The sequence below is a fragment of the Ambystoma mexicanum genome, chromosome 9, assembly GCF_040938575.1.
Source record: "Ambystoma mexicanum isolate Mex_15411 chromosome 9, UKY_AmexF1_1, whole genome shotgun sequence".
NCBI classification, from domain to species: domain Eukaryota; kingdom Metazoa; phylum Chordata; class Amphibia; order Caudata; family Ambystomatidae; genus Ambystoma; species Ambystoma mexicanum.
Genome location: NC_090931.1, coordinates 678,835,084 through 678,858,277, shown reverse-complemented (window position 1 = coordinate 678,858,277; position 23,194 = coordinate 678,835,084). Strand labels below are relative to the sequence as shown.

The 23,194-nt window shown below is 48.8% G+C and overlaps 1 protein-coding gene across 1 annotated transcript in view; it reads right to left on the bottom strand.

The window, feature by feature from the left end:
• CYP20A1 (cytochrome P450 family 20 subfamily A member 1) overlaps nucleotides 1–23,194 on the bottom strand; it is a 516,898-nt gene that overhangs the window by 491,433 nt on the left and 2,271 nt on the right. Inside the window, exons 2-3 of the mRNA XM_069615523.1 lie at nucleotides 3,886–3,935; nucleotides 3,629–3,795 (exon numbers count right to left, since the gene is read on the bottom strand). Of these exons, the coding sequence (XP_069471624.1) occupies nucleotides 3,629–3,795; nucleotides 3,886–3,935 (217 nt within the window). The remainder of the gene's footprint in view (nucleotides 1–3,628; nucleotides 3,796–3,885; nucleotides 3,936–23,194) is intronic.

Here is a 23,194-nt window from a genome sequence, read left to right as displayed (position 1 = left end):
ATCTTTCTACAGGACATTTTCCCCAAATTCTAACTCTGCATCTCACTCAGTTGTTGAATTCTTTTAAGGCAACTGGTAGAATCCCTCCGACAATGGAGGAAGACAAAATTACACTCATCCATAAGACCGGGAAGGACCCGGATACATCAGACGTGTAGCCCACCTTGTAGAAAAAACACAGAAAACAGCCACTCCGGCGGTCCTCCAAGCCTTGGATGCGGAAAAGGCGTTTGACCGGGTGGAGTGGTCGTTTTTGTTCCAAGTTATGGAGAGGATGGAACTGGGCGAAGAATACATCAATATGGTCCGGGCCAACTATCAAAGCCCTTCCGCACGTATCCTGGTCAACGGGGCAACATCAAGCCCATTTAGCCTAAGGCGTGGTACCAAGCAGGGGCGCCCGCTCTCCCCCTTGCTGTATGCAATCTACCTGGAGCCCCTACTGCAGGCAATCCGGGAGGCGGAGCCCATCTGGGGTATACCATTTGGGGGAGGTCAGCACAAGGTGGTGGCTTTCGGCGATGACATGCTCCTTGCCCATACCGATCCGAGGGGGTCCATTAAGGAGAGTATGGACCTTGTCCAAATTTGCAGAGGTATCGGGTTTGCATGTCAACTGGCAGAAGTCAGAGCTCATGAACTTGTCTTTAGAAGTCAGGGAGGCCGCGGAAATTAAGGAGGGATATCCCTTTAAGTGGAGCCCTGGGGAAATAAGATACCTGGGGGTGAAAATTACACCAGCTTTGGAGGGGTGGTACGCGGCAAACTACATCTCCATGATGAAAGCAATTAAAAAGGATCTCCGGAAGTGGAGAGCCCTCAGAATATCTTGGTTGGGGAGGTGGTTAGTGCTTGAAATGGTGATCCTGCCCCGGCTGCTTTACCTCTTTCAGGCTGTCCCGCTACCGGTTCCCTGAGGCTTTTTTAGAGTACTGGACACGGCAGCGAAGGAATTCATTTGGGAGGGCAAGAGACCACGGCTGGCCAAATGCTCAACGACGGCCTCGAGAGGGGATGGTGGCCTGGGGTTTCCGGAATTTCACCGGTACTATGAGGCAGCGCAGTTGAGAGTGATCAAGGAGTGGTTCTCAGAAGAGTATAGGAAAAGTGGGTTCAAATGGATAGGGTGGTGGCCCGGCATCATTTGGAGGAGGTCCTCTGGCTCCCGTGCCGCCTAAGGCCACCTCATCTATATCTAAGCACCATAACAAAGGGTCTGGCAGACATTTGGGACTGGGCAGTGAGGACATTGGGGATCACAACGTACCCCTCCCCTTTTGCCCCGATATTACTCAATAGGGACTTCACCCCAGGGTTGGAAAAAGGGCTTTTAGGAAGTGGGAGGAAGGGGCGTGTAGAGTCATCAGGGACATGTTCCGAGATCAGAATGTGAAAACATATCTAGAGTGCAAACAGGACTTCGACCTGGGGGAAGGGGAAAGACATAGGTATTTCCATATCAGACACTAGGTGATGACTGAGGAGGTAAGAAATGCACCTACGCGGGCTACGACGCAGTTCGAAAGGTTCCTCCTTAGGCACAAGGGGTCTAGAGGGCTAATTTCAGATCTCTACAAACTCCTAGGGGACGCTGCCCCAAAAACTAGCTGGGCTTACATGGACAGATGGGAACAGATCCTGGGAACGAGAATAGAGAGAGAGAAATTGGAGAGGCTGTGGAGGGGATTGCTGAAGTGGGCAAAGGCGGCGCAATTACAAGAGGCTTGGTACAAGTATATTTTTGGATGGCACTACACCCCCTCCTGTCTGCATGATATATACCCAGCAACGTCTAAAGAATGTTGGAGGGGGTGTGGGAAGGAGGGGACAGTGGCCCACATATGGTGGGAATGCCCTAAAATCAGGCCTTTCTGCAGCAGCATCATTTTACACAGAACATGCGTTTGGAGAGGGAGAAGGACGGGACCCCCGGGTGATCTTAATGGGGAGGCTAAGGTCATGAGGTGGGGGAACGGACGACCCAAAGCGAAGATTAGGTTTACGCTAGCTGCGATGTCCCTCAACGCTCAGAGATGGAAGGGAGCAGAATTGGCTGAGGAAAATGTGGGAGTTGGTAGCAATGGAGTGAGCCACATACGCGGTTAATCACAATCTGGAGAACTTTGCAGCTGAATGGGGAGAAACGCTGACATACCTGAAAGGAGAATTCAGAGAGCAGTGGTGCCCGCAAAGGTTGAAACTGTTGGATCTTCATGGATGATTAATGCTTTTTTCTTTTTTTTGGGGGGGGTGGAGAGGGACGGACATGAGGAAATATCGGTGCTCTGATGGAGGATGGGGTAAAGGGGAGAGTAAAGGGGGGATTGTTTGATTGTTGCACTGTATGTTATAAAATAATAAAAAGATGTTTTAAAAAAATAAACAAATATAGAAATATAGCTTCAGGAGGAGCACAGCTGCTGCCCTCCCTTACCCAGATGGGATCTGCCCTTCCCTAACCCGTACCCTCTCCCCCCCCCACCCTGTCCTTACAACTGCACTCTTTACATTTACACATTCTACTTGTAGCTATAGGAGGTCATCCTATTACCTCTCATTGCTGTACAGAGGTCTGACGTGTCACAAATAGGTTCACACGTTATAAAATACAATACGTACAGTCCTAAAACGCACTAGGGGATTACCAAAATATGCTACCTGATCAAAAGGATGAGGTTCTTGCTATGCTACATAAATTGTTTTAATCTTTATCTACCACTTGAGTAAATAAAATGCAAACATGTTAAACTCAGAGCAGAAAATGGGCCAGGATGAGAGCTCTGCATCGAGAATACTCTGTGTGGTGCATTTTGATCCATCACAAACCACAGATGAAAGTTAAACTCCTTAACTTCTATGAATAAAAATGATTAGCATAAAAAGCTGGGCTTCCTGGAATAGGGGGGCTATGGGTTACAGAGGTTTACGAGCAATGATACAAATTTAGAAATGTTTGGGTGCAAATCAGCATCAGACTGATTGATCATTGTTCAGTTGGGATTTCTAAAGTTAAGGAGACATGGTTATTTCTAATTATTTTCAATCCGGTTCGGAGCAAAACTATCCATTTAATGGGATTGGTGTTAATAAATTGCATGCCAAACAGAAGAAGCTATTGAATTCAGATAGTTTGCGTCTGCCAACCGGTACTAGCCTACCGCTTAAGAATTTCTGCACACCCTCTGGCTCCACGAATAATTGTCATTTTATAGCCTAGATAGGCAACTCAGTCAATCATACATTTTTATTTTATGTCAGGCTACTGAACTCATAAATGCAAACCTCCATGACAGGCCTAGCATCCTTACGGCCTCATTGCTATCGTCAATCATCATCCCTTTGTCAGTTTGAGCCTGAATTAACAGGCAAAGCAACCCTTAGCTTGCCTACGCAATCCTCCATTAGTAGCCTCCCTGCACCTATACCCCTACATCTCGAAATCTATTTATGTTGCATACTTACCTGTGGCAAACCACAGATTAAAAACAAAACAAATCCCCTTTCAGAGCCTGCCAAGGAGAAAACCACAACACATAATTGCACAGACCCTTGTCAAGAACAGGGAAAAAAAAGCAGGACTTCCTGGAATTGGAAGACTAAGGGTTACAGGCCCAGAATAAGTACGTACAGGTTCGGTTGGGATTGATGTGCTGCCGAAAGAGATCGAGCGACGCCAAGCTGACGACCAGACGGCGGCCAAACCAGAACGATGCCACAGAACCAAACTTTTCATGCAGATTCACCAGGAATTCATGCAGACTGCCACAGCTTACAATGTCCTGCAGGTTTCCATCCCTATGGAATTAAGGAAAGTAAATCTGTAAATATGTTTGTGACTGTAGGTAGAGATAGGATAGCTGACTGCAACATTAGGAAGGCCTTTACTTCTCATTTGTTGGCGTCAAGCCGGGGATTCCGGAAGCTTGTCTGGAGGCCTAAAGAAGAAAGAAAAATATGTTTGAAGGCAAACTATGAAACAATCATCTGTGTTCCGAACATTTTATTAAGTCCAAGGACAAGTCTAACTTTTATCCCCAAATAATTCTACAAAAACCCTCTTAACCACAATGCTCCAAGAACAGAAGGGGAAAAAGTGAGAAAGATGTTTCAGCATCATGGGTGCAAACCTTCAGAAGAGGAACATGCTCATAAGAGATACTGAAATAGTTTTAGTTTCTTTCTTTATTGGTTTATTCAAACCTTTAAACAATATACACTAAAATCGTTCTAAATATATAATGTACATTCCTCATAAGTCTAATCAAAAAGAAACAAGGACTGAGTGACAAACAGGAGCACAAGACATTTCACGTTGTGCACGTGATCAGTTAATCATTATTTACAAACGTGTAAACTCTACTAGTCAAGGAGCTTAATGTATCTTAAAAAGTGTAAAACTGCCAATGTTAAAGAGGTACAAGGGGCAGAAAATCATGCGGTCTCATAAAAACGCAGTTCTCACGAAAGCATGATTACGAACAAATTTCCCTATAAAATCAATCTGCAAGCTAAATAGGGCAGGACATAATACAAGCAGATGTTTCAAGGTCTTGATCTCGGGGAGGCCACAGAAACGACAAAGGAGTTGGATGTTTCTGTGTAAAAGATTTTATTGCACTTTCAAAAACGAAATCCTCCAATTAACGGTAGGAAATTTCATAACATGCATGGGTAGTATGCCCCTTCTCTTCTGTACCTGTTTCAAACCTTTGTGAAGTTAGTATCTGGATAATTCTTGATTGATATTTATCCAGTCAGATTCCCACGAACGCTTCTTAATAATCTGCGGGAATTGCACTAGTAAACCACCAGAGGTAGCTACTGTAACTTCTGCAGACTTTGCTTAAGCAATCAGGATTGGAATAGGAACACAATTCGGCAAAGATAACACATTCCTACAAATGTTCCCCTCCACCATTCCTACATCATCAACATTGAATGACAAAAGAGTTTCCAAGCTATAAATAATTTAAGGAATCACTTTGCCATTACAGTATTTCATAGAAAGCAAAAGTGAGAACCTCACATTTTTATAGATCAGTGCTTTCATTCTTGGAATTATTTTTTTCGCTTTTGCTTGGATCTTGCTCGTTAAAGCAGCTTTGCAACCGTTAGCAATGAGTGCAATACCCACGTAGATGTATTGTTTGACTTCCAAGGGTGTGCCCTCCACTACCCATGTAAATCCTATTTTACGCCTGTTGAGAGATCATGAATAAAACTAAAACCAAAATTATAAGAATATGAAGTCATTATTTTTTGCATATTGGGAAAGAGATGTAAGAATCCTCTGCAGACCAACACCTGCATGTGCTAGCCAGAAAGGGCGTAGATTACCCAGGCAGTGTGTTGCAACTTAGAAGGTTCTAAATGATAGACTAAGTCAGAAATATAGATGTTAAATATAAAGGGCACCAGTACAGAGCAGCCCTGTATAAGGCCGCCAATGTGTAGGTATATTATCCGATAGACCCCATGAAAGATCCAACCTTACCCTGATGCTAGTCCCAGAATGCAGGTGGATGAGTATGTTAACAAGTATGTTAAGAATCCCCGACCGAAGGCCCCATGGGGACAATTTTTCCCACAAGATGTTATGGCAGAAGTGAAATCCGTGAGGCACATGTAAAGGGGAAGCTTAATAGCGTTAGATGTATTCTCTGGCACCAGAATAATAATTAGCCCGCTTTGTGAGGTGGTGATATTCCTCAATGAAAATGGACTTGAATTTTTTCAAATGGCTAGTTTTGATGGCCCAGGATTCAACTTCCTTAGGTATTAGGCCAGCAGAAAATGTTGCTGTTCCCGTCAATTAGAATAATTGGTCTAAAGTTGGTGGGTCTAAGCGGTCTAATTTTTTGAAAATGGGTACCGCTGTTACGCTCACCTGGTATCCACGGGGACGCCCTTATGCCCTGGTTGCCGGATTCACCCTGGACGTTCCCAATTCTGGACGATGCCGTCTGTGGCGGTCGGGCCTGAAACACAGGAGGACTGGACTTTGGAACCGATTTTGTTTCCTCCCACCAGCCCCCTGGACTCGACCCGACGGCCCACTCCTCACCTACAATGTCTGGCATGCTCTCCGTCCTGCCTTCTGTGCAGAGGCGCGTAGTCTTCTGCGGGTTGAAGCGACCGAGTTAACTTCACTGGTGCTAACCCATTCAAGTGTCTTTAAGAAGGTAAGTCTGGTTATAGCAGTCTTTAAATGTCCTTGCTTTCCTTTCTTGAATAATAATGTCTTTTCTTGTTGGTTTCCCCTTAGGTGCACAGAGGTTCGGTGGGTGCGCTACTTAGATCAGGCTCCTGCCAGGATGATGGACACAGGAGCGTATGATGGATGGTAGGTTAAGCGCGAAGTGCGGCGCAGTAATGTCTTTTCTTGCTAACCGGTATTCTTTATTCCTTTTCAGGTCGCGATGGTCTTTCTGGGCGAGTGAAGATTTCCGGAGCGGAACCAGTCAAGAAATGCCCAGCCAGGTGAGGATTTTGTGATTACTGCCGTCAATGCCGTGAGTAACCTGTTTAACGTTGTCCTTCTTTCTCTCTCCCTCCAGGTGCTTCGTTCCGGTGCGAGCGTGGTGTCCTGATGATGCTGCCAACCGGATGGAAGACCGCGAGCAGCAGGAATCGACGGATGGAAAGTTGCAGGTAAGCAGAGACTGCCAATGATGTTCTTTTGTCTCCTCTGCAGGTCCGCTATTCAAGGATCGCCAGTTGCTGGTCTCTGAACACGATGAGCGTCAGGCTGCTGGCTGCAGAATAACACGAAGCACGTTCTGTAGCTTGGGTGCAGTTTATATAGCCCTCTGTAAAGTAGTCCAGGCAACCACACCCTAAAACACTGCACTACACAGTTTGGTTCCTAGGAACTAGACTGTATGGGTGCCTCCATGTTGGCTGCAGGCCTTCACAGGAAAAGTAGTCCCTTCAAGGTAAAGTCCCAATCTGAACATGAGCCTGGCGCCAAAGCCGCCAGGACTGACTCCAGGAGAGTCTATGATGATAATGTAAGGCCCCGAGTCCTGACCCTACCTGGCATGTGACCATGCCAGTGGGGTTCTGGGTCACGGGTCGTGACAACCACATAGGATAGCTTCTAAGTGCCAGGTTTCTATTAGCAATAATGTTGGTAAAGTGCAAGTATATTCGACAACATTTCTGGAGTGTTTTTTAAAACCATATTGGAGAAACCGTTGTGGCCTGCTGCTCTGGAGTTACTGGCCTTTTTGATCAGAAAGAACATTTAAGCGGTTGAGAAAAGGCCTTGTTTGGCCAAGTAAAATAAATTCCAGCATCAGTTTAGAAGCCAACAAGAGGTCATTTACGGCCAGCTGTGTCTGCGCAATAATGTCTAGATTTAGAATTACTTAAGGCTGTCGGTCCATGCTGGATTCTATTACCCTCATGGTTCACGGCCAGCTCTGTCACGAGCTTTGACACTCTCCTCCCTGACGGCTACAAGATCCTCTCCGCAGCCAGATCCATCCGGTCCAGAGGTGGTGTACCCCTAATCTTCCTGGAGTGGATTCCTGCTTCTGTCTTTCCTATGCAGACCTACTCCACTTTCGAATGCCTTGTCTGTAGGCTCACTTTCCTGGCCACTCTCTTACCGTGGCTACTATGTATCAGCCGCCTGGTCAGATCACCTCCTTCCTCTCAGAGTGGGAGGACCTCTCCTCCTCCCTCCTGGCCTGAACCACTCAACTCCTCCTTCTTGGTGACCTCAATATCCATCTGCCTGCTCTCTGCGATCCTCTCTTTCTATTCTCCCCTCTGGCCCGACTCACTCTGCAAGGCACACGTAGGATGTTTTGATCTCCTCTGACCTCCCCCTCGCCATCCCTCTGACCACTCCTCTCTCCTGGAGTGATCACTTCCTCCTTTCCTCCCATCTCTCCTTCTCTACCTCGCAGGCCAAGTCAACTCCAACACTGCCACCTACCTTCTCGGTCATCCGACCCATGAAACGTGCATCAATTGTGGCCTCCTCTCTCCTCCCTCTCTCCTCCCTCTCTCCTCCCTCTCTCCTCCCTCTCTCCTCCCTCTCTCCTCTCTCTCTCCTCTCTCTCTCCTCTCTCTCTCCTCCCTCTCTCCTCCCTCTCTCCTCCCTCTCTCCTCCCTCTCTCCTCCCTCTCTCCTCCCTCTCTCCTCCCTCTCTCCTCCCTCTCTCCTCCATCTCCTCCCTCCTGACACAGCCCTTTCCATGCTCTACTCTGGATGTTCTTGCCCCTGTCATGAGGATCCGTCTGATGCCCAAAGCAAAGTGCAACTCTTGGTACGACTCTGACCTACGCGAGTGTAAGGTGGCTGAGAGGAAATGGCAGGCTTCTTGCACATCCTCTGACAAACTGGTCTGCTGCCTACTCCAAAGGCAATACCGGTTCCTTGTCCGAACTAAGAAGAGAGCCCACATTCAAGCCCATGTCTCTGCAGCATCTAACAACTTGGCCAAACTCTTTAAAATCTGTGAGTTGGCCAACCCTGCTGCAATCTCTACCTCTCCTGTCGCCCCAGACCCTTTCCACTGCCCTGTCCTCATTTCATCTAAAAAGAAACCAGGACATCCTGTCCACCCACTCATCCTCTCCTCCTCTTCCCCCTTCTCTAACTGCTAACTCTAGCACACCTGCAGCCCCTCCCCCCTCTCTTCCTTTCCTCTGTTCTCCCCTGACCATGGTTCTAGACAATGAAATTCTCGTTAAAACAGGTATGTTTAAAACCATCAAGGACCACATGGACACCCTTGCTCCTGCTCCTGCTCTGCCGACTTCTGCAACCTCTCCTTTGCCACTGGAGCCTTCCCTTCCCCCCTGAAGTACTCTCTTGTGCACCCTCTTCTCAAGAAACCCAGAGCCAAACCCTCATGCCCAGCTACCTATCGCCTGTTATCCATCACTCCTTTCCTGGGCAAACTCATGGAAAAGCTGCCCATCACACAGCTTAATCTTCACAGCGATTTTGTTGATTGGCCATGCAGACATCAGTCTGACTTTAGAGCTACCAGAAGCACTGAAATTGCTCTCCTGAACATCCGTGAAGACCTGCTCTCCGACCTTGACCAACATCCATTCTGTCCTCATCCTACTCAATCTCTTCTGCCTTTGACACGGTCAATCATGCCATCCTGCTCAACCGTCTCTGTGATAACATGGGTATCACCGATCAGGCCCTGGCCTGGCTGACCTCTTTCCTCTCTTAGCGGCCCTCCTTGGTCCAACTTGGGTCCTTCCTTTCCTCTATCTCACGCTCGACCTGTGGTGTTCCCCGGAAGTCTAACCCCTCTCCCTGGCTGTTCAACCAATACCTGGCACCCCTTGCCGAGCGCATTGCTGCTCTTTGCTCCAGCTTTCAGTGTTATGCGGATGACCCTCAGCTCCTTTTCAGACTTCCCTCTGCCACCTCCTCTACTTCTCCCATCTACAACTGTCTGCTATCCAGGAGTGTTGTGCCATCAATGATCTCTGCCTTCATGTCAGTAAGACTGAGATTCTCCTCATCAGCACACCAGCACCATCCTTTCCTGCCTCTCTGGACAGCCTACCTTGGCCCTCTTTCTGCCCCCACCTGTGAGGCTAAGAACCTCAGGGTTATCTTCGACCCCACACTCTACTTCCCTCCTCACATCTCTGACGTCTCTAAGAAGTCAAACTACCAACTGCACCTCCTCAAAGGTATTCTTCCTTTCCTCTCCTTCCCGCAGAAACTTACTGTCTCCAGAGCTCTGGTTCTCTCCAGGCTGGACTACTGCAACAGCCTCTTTCTAAATCTGCCTGCTTCTACTACACCGCTCCCTCTACAACTCATCCAGAACAGGGCTGCGAGACTTGTCCTTGGCCTAAAGCCCTAAAGCCCTGGGATCGTATTTCTCCAGCCCTGAAATCTCTTCCTTGGCTCCCAGTGGCTACAACGATTAAATTCAAGATCCTTTGCATTGTCCACAAGGCTTTCTGGTTCAAAATACCTCCAACTCTCCCTCTTTAAATACCTTCTCACTCAAGTTCTTCGCTTCTCCAACTCCCATAGGGTCAGTCGCTTCTCCAAGCAACAAGTTGGGGGTAGATCTCTTTCCTTGGCTGGAGCCTCCCTCTGGAATAGCCTCCCTGCCACTCTGAAACTTGAGGAGAACCATCTCTGGTTCCGGAAGCACTACAAGACCTTCCTCTTTGCTTCTGCCTGCGCTCTTCCTCTCCCCTGCTAATCTGTCTGCTTCGGTACTGTGCACCTGGTTACCCTTCGATTTCAGGCCCAGGTCCCTGCCCACCCAGCCACACACCCGCACTGCTTCCTTGCTCTTGGGTCTGTATTTGTAACCCTACAGTCCCCTTACCTGCACTTATCAGACACCCCTTGTCTGCGCTTTAAACCTTGCACTTGCCACCTTGCTGGGTGCAATACCAGTTGTGTTTTATCCCTTGCACAGCACTTTCCACTTCTCCCCTCTCCCCTGCACTTACAGGTTCTCAATGCCAGTGGGCCTAGTAAGATCGTTGTTTTGTCCTCCCTTGTTCCCCTCCCTTGCCTCGTCGCGCTCTGAAACACTTGTGTACGAGCGCAATACAAATAAAATATCATACCATATCAGAAGAAAAGACGGATGGGACCTTTAACACAGCAGTATACGATTGGGGGTTGGAATTGCAAGCCATTGTCTGGGTTCTAGAGTTTTCAGAATCTTGTGAAGAATCTGCCGGAACCTAGGCTTCATTGAGACTCCATAACTGATCCCTGATGCTCCAATTGGCCAAGCTCCACCGTTGACGTACTGGGTAGGGCTCTGTCGTGGGCATCAGGGGCAATTGTCAACTGTTAGAAGCCTTGGACAGCTTAATTTTCGTTTGAATAAGTGACCTCTTGGGCATGTTACACTGGTCGTTACTATGCGCAGCCTGCCAGCATAGACATTTACTTGAGGATTTTCTGTTCAAGTTGGTAGCTTTCAGGTTTTTGGGTTTCTTTTATAATGCAATCTTCTGCTTTTTGCCACGAGTGTCGGAGTCGAGGAGGATGACTGCACTGCTTACATCTCCCGGGGTGGATCCTTTCTTGTCTTCTATATTGATCTCAGGAGATGCACCCGCTGTCGTTACATCCAAAGGCAATTATTAGCTGGAGCAAAGTTGTAATTTCCCCCGCAGGTTTTGAGTTAACCACAGTGAAGGCAGGCTCCCCCTCTGTGGCACCAGGAGGCAAATTGTGCCGATTAGGGTCCAGGCAGTTAACAATAATGTGAAGTAATTCTGTGTAGGTTTTTACCTCTGTCCCAATATTATCGTATAGAGTTACAAAGGAGGTAAGAACCATGTTAAGAGACGCAATGGAAGCTGGACTCAAGATTGTGTCATCTTACCCACCGCACAGAGCAGGGGACCGGTTGTGGACCTGTTAAGGTGTAAATGGACTGGAAGACTTGGAGGACGTGTCGCCTAAAATGTTAGGCGAGTCATCAATCAAGACCTTCGAGGAGGGAGGAATTGCTGATTATGCAAGTCAGCGGTTGCAATCAAATTTGGGGGAGGGCGAATTTAGTCGTCTGGCAATCCGACACTCATGCAATATCTTCATTCCTTTTGTCATGTGGTTTCCCGTCACTATCACCACATCTCACCTGTGCACCAATATGTTACAACACAACCAAATGCAACACTGTACAACACGGGATAATTCACTTTGGTTTTTCACTATTCGATTGTTCACAAACCATTATGAATACTATTACACATTAAACTCACCATAGCCTTGTAAAAGACCCATGTCGGGTCGAAACACGTGTCGGCTTTAAGTGTGTAATAAATTTACTGTTATACCCTAGAAACAAGTGACAAGACTCCTCACGTAGTACTTGACAATTTTAGTCAAGTCACAATCAATATTACCATTATTCCAGCGCAAAGGTGAACGGGGTTCTTACCAAAAACCTAGTTGTCTGCATTCTTAAAATAGGTATGTCGATCGGGCACCAGGGAGCGGAGCGAATGGCAGCCTGAACCACGCTGCTCTCTTGATTCAGGACGTAATAGCGACCGGAGTCCTGCTCTTCCCCACTCCTCGTGAGGGGTTTGGAAGGTAGCAGTGTGGAGAGCTGACCACACTGCCCTCAGGGACACATTTTTGCCAACAAAGGTTGCCCACACAAACAGATTCCGACCTGCCAAGGTAACCCTTGGGATGGTGTGAGGGGCTGCTGCAGCGGAGGATATCCGAGTGGCAAAACAGCGAAGTTGTGGGCTGAAGGCCCTGTACATGCGGCATCAACCCCCCTCACAGGACCCCAGAGTTGCAGGACTCGCCCGCCGCTGGGCTGAGCAACAGACAGATGAGCAGTTCCCACCAACAAGAGGGTCTGCTGGAGCTAGCCAAGCCTGGGGTACGAGGCGTGGAGTGAGGCCCGGCTTGACGAGGAGCACCGGAGAGAGACTCTGTACACCCCCCAGCCACCCCCCCCCCCCAGCCGCGGGGCCGCCTAGTGCAGTGAATCGGGAAGCAGGCGGTGCAGGGCCATCACAGTGACCCCCGTGATTTAGTGAGGGAGGAGGAGCAGGATGTGACGGAGAGGTGAACCTCACAAGCCTCTGTGCAGGGGCGAGGAGACTGACAGCACCGGCTGCTGCCCGCACCTGCATAAATCTTGTACTTTGGAGCGGGCTGCCGTCAGCGGTCCACAAGGGAGGTGGGGAGACCTTTTCCTCGCTGGGACCAGAGCCACTAGGGGAGCAGGCCTGTAAAGTGGAAGAGCAAAGGTACGGGGGCGCCCTCAGGAGAGAAGGCGTCCACGAACTGAGGCAGAATGGTGGGGGTGAGACAGTGTGTCACCCTGAATCTTTTACATTGTCCTTAGGGAGATCAAGGTGGAACGAAGATAGAGAAGCAACCCCTTAGTAGCCGAAGGTGTTGTGGGTGGTCTCTCTGCTGGGTGGCCGGAGTCCCTGGGAGCACACTGACTGGACTTACCGACTGGAAACATCTACAGGGTCCCAGGGGTCCCCCGAGCCCCGTGGGTATAGGGGCGACAGAGGTGAAAACGGATTAACCGGGGGATCAATCCAACCCATGAGCTGGAAAACGTCCATGCAGCAGTTTTTCTTCCCTGCCCCTGTCCCTACTTGCTCGCTATTGGGAGCGATGGCGGCGCCTGCCAGAGAAGACGTAGTCGAGGATCCGGCATTAACTAAGAAAGATGTAGCGGCTCCCTTTGAGGAAAGGAAGGGTATCCGAGCAGTCCTCGACCAGAGGCTGGATAAGATGGACCAGAGAATGCATACTATGAGCAAGATACAAGGTCTGGAGGCAAATCAAACATTGTTAGATACCTTGGAACTTCAGACAGATATGAGGCTGTCTGAATTGGAGAAGTGGGAAGCTGAGATCTCTTAAAATTGAGGATTTTGAAAATAGGGAACAATGTAACAACCTTAGATTCTTTGGTTTTCTGGAAAAGAAGGGGGAAACAGAGAGAGATCAAGCAGAGATCCTGGTAGTACTGCGCACCCTCTTTGGAAACAAAATGAACCTACAGTTGACAAAGCACACTAGGCGGGATGGGGATCAAGGGGCCCCCGCACGATTTTGACCCGTTCCATTACTACGAAGAGAAGACAAGGTTTCTTAAAAGGGCTAGGACGGTGGGCCAGATAGCCAATGGGGACACACAAATCACTATTTTCCTGGATCTATCTAAGCTTACTTTGGCAAGGAGGAGGCTATGTATCCCCCCTCACTAAATGGTTGATGGAGAAAGGGGTGCGCTACCATTAAAGAGTATCGGGAAAACTGATGGAGACACCGTAACCTGGGTCTGGAGGACCAGGAGAGGGTGGAGCAACGAGGCCAGGGGAAGACAGAGCTAAGATCAAGCGAAAAATCTCAGGGACACGGACATTTAAAAAACATAATAACCTACGTAGTGGCCCTAAGGGACTGTGAAAAGATGGTTGTTTTGAGAGGCCTTCTGTAGTATTCCACGTCCCGAGGCTTCTTGCTCTCGAGGCCTTTACTCTAACGTTTGAATGGCACGTAACTTAGAGGGCGGGGAACAGTTCAGCACAAACCAACGTGAAAGACGTTAGTTCGGAGCAGCCGCTCTTGTCCTGGCCCCGTTTAACTGCACGAACCAACGCAATGCCAGATCGCTATTTCGGAGCATCTGCTCTCTGTCTGCACAAGCCTGCACGAAAGGTGCAACCACTCGGAGCACCCGCTCTCGGTATGGCCGCTGTATCTGCCGCTCCTTCCGACCAGTGGGTTCTCAAGGCGCCGGCATCCTCGTCGCCATTTGAAGTATGCGACACGAGCCGAAACGGTAAAACTCTTTTTATTGTCTGCACATAAAGATAGTCAAAGCATAACCGGCGCCCTGTACTCAGCCTCCACCTTCGTTCTCACATCCCAACCGTCCCTCTAACTCACGTCACCGCATTGAGAGTACTATCACGGACTTGCCAATTGGCCAATGGCATCACTTTGGATGAGTTGATCCGAGATCAAATCATTATCCACTCGAAAGATAATTTGATCCAAGAGAGATTGTGGATGGTGGGTAATCCGTCTCTGCCAGAAACCATAGCTATAGCAAAGCGAGTAGAACACACTCATTTATGTTCGAAGGAGGTGAAAAGCAAGAAAGAGGAGGCTATACAAAGTATGCAAAAACATAGCCAGAGCAGCAAGGAGGTGCAAGAAAAAGAAACAGAGGAACAAACACAGGTCAATGTAGTTCGACCGAAAGACAGAGGAGGAAATACTAAGATCAAAGACAAGATTGAAGTCAATGCAGCAGGACGAAATAACAGAATGAGAAATTATGAGCAGAGAGGGAATTCATATAGAGGGAAGTCTTGGGTGAAAAATGAACCCAGACCCCAGAATGATCAGAGAACTCAGTATAACCAACAGAAGGAAGGAGACAGATGTTATAGTTGTGGAAGAGTTGGTCACTATGCATATGCAAGACAATGTCCTGCGTTGGGACAAAAATGTGGAAACTGTGGCTTAAGAGGCCATTTTGCAGTCATGTGTAGAAGAAGGAAGAAGATATCTGCCATTATGGAAGAAGAAAAAGAATCGGATGAAGAAAGAGTGTTTCTGATACGGGAACCACCTGATGGAGAATTCAAATGTCCGAGTTGTGAAGTATTGTTGGACAACTGGAGAATAAAAGTAAAAGTGGATAGTTGTTCGCCATGGACAATTATCACCAAGAAAACTTGGAAGAATTTAGCAAAATGTGGCCTAAAAACCAGGATGGAGGCATCTGACATTCTGAACCCTGGTGGATTTGAAGGATCCAAAATAGAGATGATTGGGTGGTTCTCGAGCATCGTTCCATTTAAAGACAGAAGATCTCAAGTAAAGGTATACGTGGCTGAAAAAGGGGTAAATGTTTTGGGTTGGAGAGATCAAGCTGGACTCAGGATCAGGCTGGACCCAAACAATGAAGAACAAATTCTGGTTGTCAACAAGAGCCAAGCAGTAAAAAGCAAGGAAGTCAAAGAAAAAGAACAGGCCAAATCGACTAAATTGGGTTTGTTGAAAGATTTTTCACACAGAATTCGTCTTAAGGAGGGTGCAATTCCTGACCCATTCCGTTTGCCATTGCTGAAAAGGTGGAACAGGAATTGACCTTGTTAGAATCTGAAGGAGTGATAGAGAAAATTGAGTCGTCTGAATGGATAAGCCCCATCGTGATTGCAGTAAAGAAAAATGGCAAACCTAGGATTTGTGTGGACTTGAGAGACGTCAACAAGAACATTGTAACAGATGTTTTTCCACTTCCTATCATATCCGAGATGCTAAATCGTATTGATAATGCTGATGTGTTTTCTACCTTAGACTTATCTAGCGCTTATCATCAGATATCCCTAACAGAAGATTGTAGAGATATTACTGCTTTTGTTACGCCTCAAGGATTGTATCGATACAAACGCATGCCGTTTGGTTTGGCGTCTGCAGGAGCAGTATTCCAGAGAATTATGACGAATGTGTTGAAAGGTTTGAAAGGGACACTAGTACATCAAGATGATATAATAGTGTTTGGCAAGGGGTCTGTGGAGCATGATTGGAGGTTGAAGGAAGTGTTGAAGAGGTGGAAGGAAGTCGGTTTGAAAGTTGAAGATAGTAAATGTAAATTTGGAGTGGAGGAAGTAGAGTATTTAGGACATACAGTGAATGGCAAGGGTTATAAGCCGAAAGGGGATGCATTGAAAGCCATCAAGGAATCCCCTGAACCTAAAAACAAAGACGAGTTAAGGTCATTTTTGGTATTGTGTGAATACTACACCTTCCTTGACATTTGAGGGCAGGGGCCTGGCAACAGAGAGCCCGGCCTTGAGTAGAAGTGGAGAAGTTGGGAAGTGAGCGAAAAGTTGGAAGAGGACATGGGAAAAACCATACAAGATATGGGGGTGCTGTTGAAAGGTTTGTAAGGAGCTGGAGGGGGTGCTCAGAATATTAGAATTGGATATGGTGTTGCCCTGTTTCAGGGAACCTTTGGTGATCTAGTTCTGGTCGGGAGTGGAAGGTCAACCAGGTTTAGATGCTTGGGGAGGGGTGATTGAGGAGGGTAAAGGGAGTTGGATTGGGGGTGATCTTTCAGAGCTCCCAGGGGATTCAAGTGTTCTTTAAGGTCTTGTTCTTTATGCATCAAAGTCTTAACGGGCAACTTTCCAGTTGTGATTTTTAGTTGAGAGTACTCGGGGTAGGAATGCAGTTATGGGAAATATAGGAGCAGAGTCCTGGGTTCAGGAAGTGAGTTGGCGATTGGCTCCCTCAACGTTAGTGGGTTAAACTGCCCGACTAAAGATCCATGACCTCGCAGGAGTTTCAAAGAGAGAGTATAGATTTCCTTCTGTTACAGGAGATGCACTGGCAACGGGACAAGGAACAGCACCTCAGGGCAAGGTCGGTGGGGAGGTATATGTGTCCTCGGGTGATAACAAAAAAGGAGGGGTGGCAATCATTATTTCTGACAGTCTATGCCTAGAGGTGGACAGAGTGCGGAGTGACTGTGAATGTCGATTCTTGTTTATTAAGGGGTGCTTGCACAGTGAGAGGCTAACCATATGCTCAATCTATTGCCCAATTTCTGGCCAAACTGATTTCTGGGAGGGGGTGAAAAGGGAACTGGTCCCATTTGTGGCAGGTCATCTGTTCGTAGGGGGCAATTTTAACATGGTCTTTGACCCAGTAAGAGACCGAAAGAGGACCAGTTCGAAAGAGGACTAAACTCCATTCTCATCCAAGATACAGAGAAAAAAGGTCTTATTCCTTAAACAAAAATATCATGAGTGGGAGGAGAAAGCAGATAATATCCTGACGTCTAAGGGTGGAAAGAAAAGGAGGGGGTGCTAGAGAGCCAGCAACCAAGGTGGCTGCATCTCTCCGAGCTCATAATCGACCTGTGGAGAGCAGAGGCCGTAACACTGCCCATTGGGGTCCCTGTCAGTCCATAAGCGGCAAAATCATCATCAACGAAATCACCACCATGCAGCCCAATTTTGGTGCCCAAAGGAGCATGAGGAGCCCTGCAACGGGATGGTGGCGTGGCATGCATAGGAGGCCCAAGTGTGCGACACCTCACACTGCTGTCGGTGGGTTACTCAGATCCCATGTACCGAGACCAGTGTGGCACCTGGTGGCAATCTGTGCCCTGCTGAGAGGCCGGGTAGGCGCAGTGAGCCCCTGCGGGGGAAGCTCTCGGCAGCTCCACGGGACTGAGACGAGGCATCAAGTGACGGCATTGGGTCACCACCTAGGAGGCACAACTGGCCGTCGGACCAGGAGCGGGACAGAGAAGACAGTGAAGGAGGTGGGGAAATATTTAATCCCCTGAAGCCCGCCTGTGCAGCAGACCTGCTGCCTCCCCACCACCTCCCTCCCCGAGAACCCATGTAGCAGGAAAGGTGAGGGCGCAGGGGGGGGTGCTGTTCCCAACACACAGTGCCTGCAGAGGAGGAGCCGACTGCGAGGGTGACTCTGGCGGGCCTCATCCGAAGCCCCTAGGGAGCAGAGCAGTGCGGGGCGTGGCATCCCTGGCCCCTGTCGGATAACTGGAAGCAGATTAGAGTCTCCACGAGACGGATCACGCAAAACTAAGTCCTTGGACATTAGCATAATCTGGGGCACAGCGGTAGCGCCTCACGGTTCCCCCGAACTGTATGGCGACACTCCTGGCTCAATGGAGGCAGGACTTAAGAATCTGAACTGTGCTGCCACATTAAAGCCTCTGACTCCCACGGTAGCCCAACGTCAGCCGAGAGGGTTGGAACACAAGCACCTGCTTATTCGGGGAGGCAGTGCACTTGCTGGGGTGTGTATCTCGGCTGGGAGCTGGTGATAAGAACTGCAGCCAAATACACGTTGGTGCTGAAGTAGAAATAGCTGCTCATACAAGCGGTGCTGAGGCGAGCTAACTCCAGATTACCAAAAGTGACTGGACCTCCATAAGGAAGCCCGATGTACCCACTGGGGGGGGTAGCGAACCGCTCCTAGCGGATCTAGCGGAGCCAGACAGTTACCCTGAAGGTGAGGTCGTATGGCCCTGGCCGCACTGAGTGCATAGCGTGATAACAGGCAACAGCTATTGGAGAGCTGAAGGGGGGCCCGTGGTGAGCTGTGACATTTGATGTGTACGTGTCCCAAGGGTATGTGAGTTCAAGCCGCGCTGAGGTCTGTCTGTCCGAGAGAGCCAAGCCTGTGGTACCACCCGGCCCGAACGCAGGCCTAGAGGGAGCGACCATACTACGCCATGACAGCACTCGGGTGAGGGGCCGCAGTCAGCTCCAAGGCTGCAGACAGAGAATAAGATCAGGGGAGGAGCCCGCCCTGAGCACACCACCCGCAGTGGGGCGTCTGAGCAGAGAGAACACAGGGGTGAGCCCCACAAAGAGCTACATGGCCAAGGGTAATAAACAGCAGTCCTGCTTGCATTCACCCAGAAGGAAGGACTACACCGGGAGAACAAGACAATGGCATCTCGAGAAACGTCAGGCAAGATGCCCCCATCAATACAAGCGGAGGCAACTGCAGGATCCAGCGAGGATACCCCGATGACCGAGCTTGGCCAAGTACTGGCGTAGATGAGATCGGGATTTGCATCTATCAATACGAAGCTGGGCGGATGGCGTATAAAGTTGACAGGGTGCAAGAACGTATTGATAAAAGAACGTATTGATAAGGAGTGTGGAAGAACCTCTGAGGTTGAGCTCAGGGTGAGTTCAATGGAGGACACCAGCAGTGAGGCGATACAAGCGATCTGGGAACTGCGGAGGGAGGTGAAGACTATCAAAGACAAAAATGAGGATCTGGAGGCGAGGACGAGAAGAAATGACATTCGTGTTGGGGGGGTCCCGGAGACGGTCTCACATCAAAACATGGAGGTCTTCATGGAGAACTTCATCAAGGAGGTTCTGCAGGAGCATCCGCTGTCCTCCCCATTCTTGGTGGAGAGAGTGCACCGGGTGTCACAGGTCACCCCGAGACCAGGTCAGAATCCCTGCCCGATAATTACACAAGTCTTAAACTATCGAGACCGGGATGCCATACTCCGCAGAGGATAGCTCAGCGGCAACGTGCATGCCTTGGAAGCAAGACGACACGAAGCAACACAGGTTTGATACCCGGGTCCGCGCTTAGAAACCTCTGGGTATTTAAACGCGTTATAAATACGCAACTAAGACAAAAAAAATAATAAAATATTTTAAAAACTATTGCGCAACTAAATAAACAAAAACAATTTCTGTAACAGCGCCTCGATGCCCGCGGGCTGTGCGAGCGCTTAACAAATGTAAAATAAATAAATAAATAAATAAATAAAAGAGCAAGAGAACTTGGGAACCTCACCTACCAGAATACGAGAGTATAATTTTACCTGGATTTCACCCCGTCAGTCCAGAAGGCCCACCACTTTTTCTTAGCAGCAAAAAAGGGCACTCCGGGACCGTGGGATGCAGTAGTCCATGCTGTAACCGTCAAAGCTGTGTTCAACATGAAGGCCAAATTCACTTCTTTACTGACCCCGGAGAAGTACATAACTTCCTTGAATCCCTACCGAAGTAACTGGTTGGGTTCCACAAGCACGAATCATGAGCTAGGCTAAATGGTACAAGGTTGGACCGTTGTTTGCAGGTACTCCCTGATGGGTTTCGAACAAGTTAGTTGAAAATGTAATAAATAAGTCAATTTGCACAATAAGTAACAGTTTCGAGGTGCTGGAGTGGTGGAGGTCACTTGGGTGGCGGTGTCCAGTGCCCCCGGGCTGGTGCCCATGGCATTGTGGATTGTTACATGGGGGTTCCAATCACTGCAAGTTGGGGGAAGGCAGTGTGGGCAGAGGTGGGTAGGGCGGGGATAGTTGGGAAGGGAGGGGGCGGGGATAGCCATTGGGAAAGTTGGTTCAAAAGGATTCACGTCTCATGGGATGGTCAATAGCCGGTGTAAAATATGGGCGAGAGGGTGGGCTGAAAGTGCCTTCATTTATAATCCACACCCAGCTATGGCGTGTAAAGTGATCGCTGGAACATGAGGGGACATAATAACCCTCGCAAAGCCTGTAAGGTGGTTCAATACTGCAAACGGCACGGGCCAAAGTAATGTTGCTGCAAGAAACTCACCTGGTGGGGAAGGGGAACAAAGGGGTAGCCAGAATCTGGAGAGACTGCAAACACTACACCTCACACTCTGCATACTCAACTGGGGCGATGACACTGGTACACAAGTCGATGGGATTCCGGACAATGATATGGCGATTGATCCACAAGGGAGATACGTCATCGTCTCGGGATGCTGAGGTAACACGATGATTACATTTGTCAATATATATGGGCCCAACGTGGACGACCCTGGGTTCTCTGAGACTCTAGTGAACAGATGCCATAAATATCTACACACCAATATCATATGGGCAGGGGATCTCAATGTCACGCTAGACACCAGGATTGATAGATCGGCTGGGAAGGTGAGACGACGCTCCAGAGCGGCGGAGGCGGTTTTGAATGGCATGCGCGAACTAGAACTGAGGGATGTGTGGATGTTAAGTCCGGAGAGGAGAGAGCATTCAGACCACTCGACGGTACATGGCATTTCATCCCGATTAGACTACACCCTTGCCAGCCCTTGTCTTGTGCATCGAACGGTCGACTCTGTATTGCTCCCAAGAACACTCTTGGACCACTCCCCAGTCCTGTGGTCCCTGTCTTCAGATCAGATAGTATCTCGTCCCTCATGGAGGTTTAAACCTGCCGCAATGTCAGAAAATGTTCAAATGTGAGGTTCACGCAATGGTTAAGGACTATTTTCGTGAGTATGCGGGTATTGTGTCTGAGATGAGCTCTATATGGGAAGCGTTCAAGGTGGTGCTGAGGGGCGGGTGTCTCTCCCTGGAATTGGGCATGTTAAAACGCATACAGAGACAGTTAAATGACAATGAGCTAGAAGTTAAGAGATGGGAGGAGGTGACGGACAAGAAAGCTGACCCGGCTCTGCTGGCTAAACTAAGGGAAGTGTTGGACCGCTTCAATTACCTAGCGGAGCGGGAGGTTTAATACCTGGCCCATCCGGTAATGGCCCGTAGATATGGCGAGGGGGGTAGGCCGGGCAGACTCCTGGCAGCAATGGTGAGGCATGAAAGGGGCTACAGGGAGATAACGGTGGTGAGAACGGCAGAAGGGGACGTGGTCGTAAAGCCAGAGGCGATAGCGGATGCATTTCGACACTATGAGTCTCTGTATGCATCGAGGGGGACTCTGGCAAAACCAGAGCTTGAGGATTTTATCAGAGAGGCGGCTCTGCTGAAGCTTAGCGAGGAAGCCATAGAAGCCCTGGCAGTACCCCCAACAATTGATGAGGTTCTTGCTGCGGTGCGAGTCCTTCCCTCTTCCAAGGCGCCAGGTACGGATGGGATTACCGCCAAGTTTTATAAGGAGTGGGGCCCCGAAGTAGCCCAGTACATGCTAGCGATGTGGGAGGAAGGGTCGAAGGGGGTGGGCCTCCCCCAACAATAGGTGAGGCGGTGATAAGACTAATACTCAAACCGGATAAAGATCCCCTTGACTGCTCCTCGTACTGCTCAATATCGTTGCTGAACCTTGACACACAAATATTTGCTAAGGTGCATAACCCCTGCTTCTCAAATATCAGATAAGCTTCTGTGAATATGGGTTTCATCCCACTCACACACCAGCCCATCCTCAAAGTCACCAGCTATGTGAATCACCAGCAACACCATGGACACTCCGGAGCAGCAACCTCATCTGCGTCACCATAGACCCCCAATCAGAACGCCATCGTCTATCGCTACACACAAAAAACGGATGCTTGCCAGTGCCCACTCAGCTTTCAACCACAAAGCAGGCATCACTGACCTCATTACCACCCACAACCTGGATACCATCTTCAATACCGAGTCCTGGAGGACATCCACTTCCATCCACATTGTCATCCCCAACAGCAACCACATTCTACAAAGAGACTTTCCAAACAAGCATCGTACATGGATGTGGCGCTGGGTGAGGCTAGAAGGTACCCCAGGCAACAGTTGCTCCACTGGCTCCAACACAGTCTGGGTCTGATAAAAACGTTGTTGTTGCATCACATCCAGAAGAGATGAGCAGTTTGTCCCCTGCTCCATTCTCAAGAAACGATAACTAAAGTCATCCAGGACAGCCTAGTCCAGTAAGAAGCCTAGGTGACGGTGTGGAGGGCGAGGTTGACACCTATGTAGTTCTTCCTTAATGCCTCATTCAGCTTCTTGTCACCTTGGCCTTGAATGGTTGCGTTTTCGGGGTGGGGGCACAAAAGGGTGACTGGTCAGGCTTGACCGATGGGAATCAGTTGCTAAAGCGGCAGGCATATGCTGTTCTCCCCCCTGGATAAGATAAAGTTTAGACATGAAACAGGGGATAGAAATCATGTTAGACTCCTCCCATCCTCTCCATAGGTTACCGTTCACATCCAGAATAAGAGGGAAGTTGGGTGGAGGCATCCTTTATCTCCCTGGTGAGTGGGGGACGAGGAGGGAGGGGTGGCCTCCGAAGAAGAAGGAAAGGAGATCTATTGAAAAAAGGCTAAACCGACGGCAGTCTGCCTCCAAAAGTATACACAGGGACAAGTAGTAGGTAATGAGAGAAACCCACCACACATAGTCCTGGGAGAAAAGATGCAGAATCCAAACGAGCAACATGCAGTTCCAAATTATACCATT